This window comes from Rosa rugosa, chromosome 1, assembly GCF_958449725.1.
Source record: "Rosa rugosa chromosome 1, drRosRugo1.1, whole genome shotgun sequence".
NCBI classification, from domain to species: domain Eukaryota; kingdom Viridiplantae; phylum Streptophyta; class Magnoliopsida; order Rosales; family Rosaceae; genus Rosa; species Rosa rugosa.
In genome coordinates, this window is record NC_084820.1 from 64,463,545 (window position 1) to 64,471,810 (window position 8,266).

The 8,266-nt window shown below is 40.7% G+C and overlaps 2 protein-coding genes across 2 annotated transcripts; both read left to right on the forward strand.

The window, feature by feature from the left end:
- Positions 1-1,142: 1,142 nt before the first annotated feature.
- Positions 1,143-4,428, forward strand: LOC133744679 (G-type lectin S-receptor-like serine/threonine-protein kinase At4g27290). The gene is made up of 7 exons (XM_062172750.1): positions 1,143-2,430; positions 2,507-2,629; positions 2,710-2,876; positions 3,011-3,221; positions 3,416-3,653; positions 3,734-3,884; positions 4,025-4,428. Exons 1-7 carry the CDS (start codon positions 1,155-1,157, stop codon positions 4,313-4,315), a joined length of 2,457 nt encoding a protein of 818 aa, XP_062028734.1. The 5' UTR covers positions 1,143-1,154; the 3' UTR covers positions 4,316-4,428.
- A 2,960-nt stretch (positions 4,429-7,388) lies between these two features.
- LOC133744686 (uncharacterized) lies at positions 7,389-8,009 on the forward strand. Its single transcript, XM_062172756.1, has one exon. The coding sequence runs from the start codon at positions 7,522-7,524 to the stop codon at positions 7,798-7,800; it is 279 nt and encodes a 92-aa protein (XP_062028740.1). The 5' UTR covers positions 7,389-7,521; the 3' UTR covers positions 7,801-8,009.
- Positions 8,010-8,266: the final 257 nt, after the last annotated feature.

Consider the following 8,266-nt stretch of genomic DNA (forward strand, 5'->3'; position numbering starts at 1 on the left):
TCTCTCTCTCTCGTCACTCACATATATGCATGTATCGCCTCCAATTCTTCCTCTCCCCTTCCACCACCATCACCATGTTTTGATTGTTTTCAAATATATGCAAATGGGACTTAATTATAAGCTGGTGCTGTATAAAATTAAAAGTACGTCCAAATTAATGGAAGCCAATAGCAGGCTTTAGCAGCAATAAATTTAAAAATCGCACTCAAAGATTGATTCTCCCCGGCCAGCTTTGTAGTTGAACAATTAATAGTTTTGATTTCTTCAATTCTACTTGGAAGAGTTTGATTTTGCAACAGAAATTAGGGGAACATGGAGAGAGAGCTGATGATATCAGTTTGACTAGACCCAAAACGTCGTAAATTTCTCACTCCATTTCTCAGTGAGAGTAAGAACAGAAGAAAGTAAAGAGATGTGAGAGTAACTTCAGGAGGGACAGAGATGAGTGAGAATCGATCAACAATAATACAACCGATCGGGTTCATGATGTCGATCGCAAACAGATTGCGGCATGTAAGAGTCCTAGATCCTTTCTGGAATTCGTTGAGTTTCTTGCCTCTCGAAGCTGTTCCTTGGAGGATGTGATGAGAGGCCCAACAGCGGTCACGTCATGTGAGAGGGAGAAAGTGTGGTGAACTTTTTTTTAACCTTATTACTGTCATCTGTCTTTAGCACTTGGAAATGTCCACATTGTCCCTCCGTTATAACGGTCATTCGGGTTGTAAGTTGCTGCCGTTGTATTCCAGACATGTCCCTATTTATTATGCAACGTATAAGTAGGGGTAGAGCTTGCCAATGATGAGTCTTCGCTTGGAGTCTGCCTGTGTTTCAAATCAGTGCGTAGCTTATACGTACATTCGCAGAAAGCTTGAACGTGTTTCTCGCTTGAACAGTCGGACTGCATGCATACTATTGCATGTTTGGTCGCCAGATAATGTCCAGCTGCCTATCAGTCGGCATTTTATGCGTCTCCGTGTTCACATCTTTTGTAAGGCTTTAAGCCTTTAAGCCTTTAAGTTTGACATGGATATGATACCATCCAAACACTTGTGACCTTACCCTAGTATTTTGATAAGTATAAATCATACTTGGCCAGTTTTTAATCCTAGGTATCAACTTTCTTCTTCTTTCTGAGTCTCTAGTTCTATTTCTGAATGGAGTGGCTCTTCCCTTACCTTGTTATACTGCTTCCCTCTCTGATCTTTTCATTCTGTACCAGCCAAGACAACTTAGTACCGGGGAAATCTATCAGTGCAAACCAGACCTTGATTTCTTCCAATGGGACCTTTGCCTTAGGCTTCTTCAGACCTGAAAATTCAACTAAATACTTCCTTGGTATATGGTACGACAAACTCCCAAAGTTGACAGTAGTTTGGGTTGCTAACAGAGAATCCCCGCTTGATTCTCCGGGTGTTTTTACACTTGGTACTGACGGAAATCTTGTGGTGTTGTTAGACGTCGAAGCGAGCGCTCCAGTCTGGTCAACTAATTTAGTATTGGATCCTGCAAAGAATGGCACAACTGGTTTACTAACGGATACTGGAAACCTTGTTCTGAGATCTGGGGAAGAAACTTTGTGGGAGAGCTTCGATCATCCCTCTGATACAATTCTGCCTGGCATGAAGATTAGCTTGAACAAACTGACTGGCCAACAAAGCTGCCTTACATCCTGGGCAACGCTTGATGATCCACGACCAGGAAAGTTCACCTTATGCATTGATCCTAAAGGGCTGCAGGCTTATATCTGGGAGGACAATAGTATTCAAAAATGGAGAATTGCTATGTACATAGGCAGAGACTCAAGAAGTGTCTTTGGAAATCCAGGTGGATCAGCCTTTTCCCTATCATACAACTTCGATGTTGATAAGGCTTATCTTACTTACAGTGTCTCGAATAGCTCACTGAAAATGAGGGTCTTGTTGAATCCTTCAGGGCAGATTGAGCTGCTGCTGTGGATCAGTAAAACTTGGTATCAACTGTGGAAGGCACCTGCTGATAACTGTGATTTTTATGATCGTTGCGGTCCATATGGTGCCTGTCGTAAAAATGAAAGCCTCTCATCACCGTGCAAGTGCTTGACAGGTTTTAAAGCCAAATTTTCAAACCAATGGGATATGCAGAATTGGTCCAGTGGCTGCGTTAGGGAAAAAGCATTGACATGTAGTAACGCAATGGAAGGGTACTTCTCAAAGTTAGAAGGGGTGAAACTACCAGATCATTCTGTTATTTTTGAGGATAGGAGCAAGGATGAGTGCAACTCCGAATGTCATCAGAGTTGTTCTTGCACGGCTTATGCTTATGTAAATGCGACGGAAGGAAGTAATACTGGGACATGTATGCAATGGTTTGGTGACTTAATCGATCTAGTAGAGAAATATGATATTATTACTACACATGATATTTTCATTCGCGTTCATGACTCCAAACTAGGTATATTTGGTTTGTTTTACTTTATTGGAGACATCATTATTTTCATGTGTTAACCAGATGCATATTTTTCCTTTAGGTAACAAGGGTCTCTTTCATAGTTCCTCGAAGAGGTCCATAGTAATTGCAATAGTCTCAGCTGCAGCTGGATTGCTTACAATAACTTTTGGTTGTTTCTTGTGGAAGAATTTGGGAAAGGAAGGTAAGCACTCCCATCTCATGTACAGGCACATGAATTGAAGTAATCCCCCAAATAATATTCTAACAGTCATACTGAAACAGGGAGGATAGCAGGAAGAATGAGTGAGATTATAAGAAATGTTGGTGCAGGAGGTGGGAAAAATGATACAGAACTACCACTCTTCAGTTTAGGTCGTATATTAGCTGCTACAAACAACTTCTCTGAAGCAAATAAGCTTGGAGAGGGAGGATTTGGCCCTGTTTATAAGGTGATGACCCTTTTATACTATGCTGTTAATGCAACTACATTCTTCTTCTTCCTTTTCTTTTCCTCGATACTTTCGTTTATTAATCTTGAGGGAGGTAGGGTTTTCCTCAGTTTTCTTCCTTCTACGTACTACAGGGAATTTTGCCAGAAAATCAAGAAGTGGCCGTAAAGAGGCTATCAAAGAAGTCTCGGCAAGGACATCATGAGTTCATGAATGAGTTGAAGCTTATAGCCAAACTCCAGCATACAAATCTTGTTAGGCTCTTGGGTTGCTGTATGGAACAAGAGGAAATGATATTGATCTATGAGTACATGCCTAATCGAAGTTTGGACAAGTTTTTGTTTGGTATATATACTTACGACTTCTAAGTTTAATTTACTACGTGATATCAATTTTGAATACCTTCCTGTACTATCTTTTTCTTCAAGTGTACCAAAGCTTTGTTATACAATTCAACCATATTGCTCCAATTTAAATTTAAAAGTAAGAAAGTACTTAGTTAGCTCCTCTTTTTTTTTTTTTATGGTTTTCCCAATCAGATTCATCTGAGAAGACAAACTTGGACTGGGTTACACGCTTTCGAATCATGGAGGGTGTTGCTCAAGGGGTACTTTATATTCACAAATACTCTAGATTGAAAATTATTCACAGGGATCTAAAAGCAAGTAATGTGTTGTTGGATGCAAAGATGAACCCCAAAGTTTCAGACTTTGGAATGGCAAGAATTTTTGAGACGAATCAAATTGAAGCAAATACCAACAGGATTGTTGGGACATAGTAAGCACACATATCCCACGATTTCTATCATTTAAACCTTATGAAATTATGCAATTCTCATTTCCCTATTATTCTTGCAGCGGCTATATGTCACCTGAGTATGCACTTTATGGCTATTTCTCTGAGAAATTGGATGTATATAGTTTTGGGGTATTGTTGTTAGAGATTGTAAGTGGAAAGAGAAATGCTTCTTTTTATCATTTTGAAAATTCATTAACGCTTGCTCGATGGGTAAGTACTAGATTTTTTTTTTTTTTTGTTGCTATTGTTTTGTTTCTGAATCTTGCATTTTAATTCTGTAATATTCAAACATAACTTAGTGAATTGAGATGCAGAAGGCAGATTGATGGGTTTATATGTGTAAATCTTAGGTATGGGAACTGTGGAAAGAAGGCAGAGCAGTGGAGGTGATTGACACATCAGTAAGGGATACTTGCCGGACTCATGAAGCTTTGAGGTGTATCCATGTGGGGCTTTTGTGTGTTCAAGAAGCTCCAGCTGATCGACCAACAATGTCATCCGTGATTCATATGCTTGAGGCCGATGAAGCTACTTCACTTCCACCCTCCAAAGAACCTGCTTTTTCAATACGTACGAATTCAACTCCTGTTACCACTTATTCCAACAATGCAGTCACTATTACTTTGCCAGAGGCTCGATAGAGGTTCAACATGTTGAAGCTTCTACCTTATGTTTTAGTTCAGTTTGTGGCTAGAGTGTGTATCCGCCGATTAACATGTTTGTGGCTAGAATAGACGCAGCAAGTTTGGGCCAATCTAGGTTGCTCTTTTGTTTGTTTGGTCCTTTTGAGACTTTGTTGTTTGTTGTAGCTCTACTGGGGAGGTCGTGTTGGACCTCTTTGTAACTATTTCTTTTAGAGCAAATGCACCCCAAGATTCAATAGGCAAAGGCAAAAGGCAAGGTCTTGCCTCCCATTTGTGCACTATTCACTAATATTGCCTTTGCCTCCCAATTTTTTCATGCACCCCATATAGGCAAGGTCAATGCCTCTCAATCATTCACTATTTAATCCAATGGTTGTTTTTTTATAGATGTAATCCAATGGTACAAAAGCAGCCCCAGATATAGCCGTTGGAACAAAAGCAGCTGATTCAAACATATTTAATCCCACCTGTTTGGCTCCAGTTTTGCTGCAGCTGGTCAACAGTCTCTTTTCTTGCGCGGGCGTGCCAGCACCGTTTGGGTGCGGTCGTCGGGGGTGTCCCTTGACCTGACTTCTTTCAAGCGATTGTAGACGAGGAGAGCACCAACCTCGTCGTGGGATTCTTTGTGCCTCGTGGTGAGGACTTTGCTGAAGTTTCTTCTTGTTCACAAGTCGATACTCAATATTGCAGATTGAGCAGAGCGAAATCACCGGGAAGTATTGAGATCTTGCTAAAGCGTCACTTTAGCTTGGCTGGGTTGCTAGGGCGTTACCCTTGCTTGGCTGGTTCTGTAACCGTTGTGGTCGCGGCACTACCGTCGGCTCCCGAGGAGACTAGGACCGAAGCACGTTGACAGAGGGTTTGGTGGCACTGAAAGTCGGCTTCTGAGAAGACTAGGACTAGGAGTGTGATCACCGCTAAGAGAAAGAGAAGGAGAGGAGTTGCTCTTAGAGAGGTTTGCTCTAGAGAGAACTTAGATCATCTTAGAGATGTTTTGATGTTGAATGTGAATGTGTGTGTGTGTTGGTGTTTGGTCGTGGTACTACAATCGGCTCTCGAGGAGACTAGGACCGAAGTACGTTGACAGAGGGTTTAGTGGCACTAAAAGTCGGCTTCTGGGAAGACTAGGACTAGGAGTGTGATCACCGGTAAGAGAAAGAGAAGGAGAGGAGTTGCTCTTAGAGAGGTTTGCTCTAGAGAGAACTTAGATCATCTTAGAGATGTTTTGATGTTGTGTTGTGAATGTGTCCTGGTGTCGGTGTTTGGTCGTGGTACTACAATCGGCTCTCGAGGAGACTAGGACCGAAGTACGTTGACAGAGGGTTTGGTGGCACTGAAAGTCGGCTTCTGAGAAGACTAGGATTAGGAGTGTGATCACCGGTAAGAGAAAGAGAAAGAGAGGGAGAGGAGTTGCTCTTAGAGAGGTTTGCTCTAGAGAGAACTTAGATCATCTTAGAGATGTTGTTGTTGAATGTGAATGGGTTTGTTAGAATGAGAGGAGAAGGTGTTTATATAGGGAAGAAAAAGAAGAGTGAAATGATGAGTGGAAGAAAAATAATGAAAGTAGATCTAAGTTCACTTGTAAAATATGGAAAAGATAGAGAAAAGATGAAATGAAAGCAAAGCATGAAGGTGCAGCAACATGGAAGTGGTGATGATCTATTAAAGAGATTGTAGAAGAAAAATATATCCAAGGAAAAAGAGAAAAGCATCTAGCTTTCTTCATGTGGGTAGGAAACATGAACATGTGAATATTGAGCTGGTTTTAGGTCAGTTTCTGCCCCTTTATTCCTTCAATTATTTCTCCAACAAGACTTCATTATATGCCTTCGACTTCTTCATATGAAATGTTCCACTATGAGTGTAGATCATCCTGACAAATTTTCAGATTTTTATTCCATGTGGTTGGGCCGAAAATGCTGCTGGACCTCTTACAGGTCCAGTTTTGCTTCTGTAGAAAATTGGGCTGATTTTTTGAAGGCCTTCCACTCAAACAAAGCTCTGGCACTCTTCATAAGAAATGATCCTTGGGCTGTCTAGAATGGATCTGCAGAGTTTCAGCTCATTTCAAGTTCATTTGGTCAGTCTGCCGCCCCTCCTTCCTTGTTTAGCTCGGTTTCTCCTAGCCGAAGTAGGAAAATGTGCTAAAGTTGACTTTTCATGTTTCCATGCTTCCATGCTTTCATAGTAGGCTTTATTTAGCCTCTAAATATATATTTCGAACTTGTCGACAATATATAGCTTGAGCCACTGACATTGGCTCAATTTCTCCAAGACACGCCTTGTCAGGCCAAAATGCTTATTTTGGGTCCAAACACCACCATGTTTAACTACAAAACAAAAGTGATCAACAGACATTACCCTTCGTCACCTTCCATGTGAGGCTCATGTGCCATTTTGGTCAACCAAGTCAAAGTCCAAGACTTGCCATTGGGCTTGGTCGGGAAGGTATCTGATCGTCCAACAAGTTTGTGGTGCATTGCAGCTTTGTCATTTTTTGCCATTTTGACTGGTCTTGGACGTCCGAGATCAGTGCGGTGCATTTGCTATTAGTGAAATTTCTTGTTTGACAAAAAATAAAAACTTTTTTTTTTTTTCGATGACAAAAAGTAAAAACTCTTACATGTTATTACTATTGAACTTTTTAGTCATTTAGACTTTCTTTCCAAATTTTGATCAGGCCGACCTTCTAGTAGTGGTGACAAATATATTTTCTTTCCGAAACCAACCTCATAATGCAATCAACTAACGACGTATCTGGTCACGTGTGTAGATACATTTATACCCGGTAGCAAAAACGGGTTTTATTTTAGGGCATTTTCGGCTCCCATCCCACAGCCCACCTTTCCTGGAAAACAAGTAAACAAGTGAGTTTTAGGCTAAATTACATATTTTAATACCAAAACCATGCACATACTGTGACACTCGATTTCCAAATTGTCATTTCACTCAAAATATAAAAAAAACTATCCATACAACAAATCAGTCTCACCTCCACCCACAGACTTCACTACTCTACCAAACGAAACAGGCAAAACAAATACCACTAGCTCTTTATACCGCCTCTGCGCCCGTCTATTCTCAACCTCTATACAAAGAAGGCTTCATGCTGATCGACTCCATCAATACCACTCAAACATATACATTCCTATTCACCACTCACAAGTTCAAAGTTTTCTACTAAGAAAACAATCATCACCATCATGAGTACTGCTTCAAGAACAAGCAAGGCTATTGTGGCAGCAAGTGTTGGAGTTGTGGAGGCATTGAAGGACCAAGGGATTTGCAGGTGGAACTCACCCACAATAAGATCCGTCCATCAACAGGCCAAGAACCATTTCAGGTCTTCTTCTCAGGCGAACAAGAACAAGCTCTCTTCTTCTTCAACCTCAGCTTTGAGCAGAGTCAGAGACGAGAAGCTGAAGAAGTCGGAGGAGTCTTTGAGGACGGTCATGTACTTGAGCTGCTGGGGTCCCAACTAAGACTATTATTCAAGCAAGCACACAAAATCAAGTGCAAGATTACTTTGGCTTGGGCTGAACAAGAATCGACCCATATCGATCAGGGCTTGTGACGAAAATTAGATAGAAGGAAATTAAGTGATGCATGCCTTTGTTATCGAGGGAAAGTGATGTAAATTTTGTTTTGTATAACGATTGACATTATGGTAATGCAATTGCATTTCTGAGAATTGATGCTCGTCTTGATCGATCAATACTACTTTCTTCTAATATCCTGGAAATAACGTTGATCACAAAAGCATATGACGGATCAAAAACCGATTTGCATGAGAAATTAATCGATTTGCATGAATTATGCATTCCACCCAGAAAATTATTTTGGATCAAATATAGCATCCCATTCTCTTACTGTAGTAGGCAGAAAAACGTGAGGTCCAATTGAAATGAAATTGTGATCCTCCAACTGTTACTATAATGATACATCTAA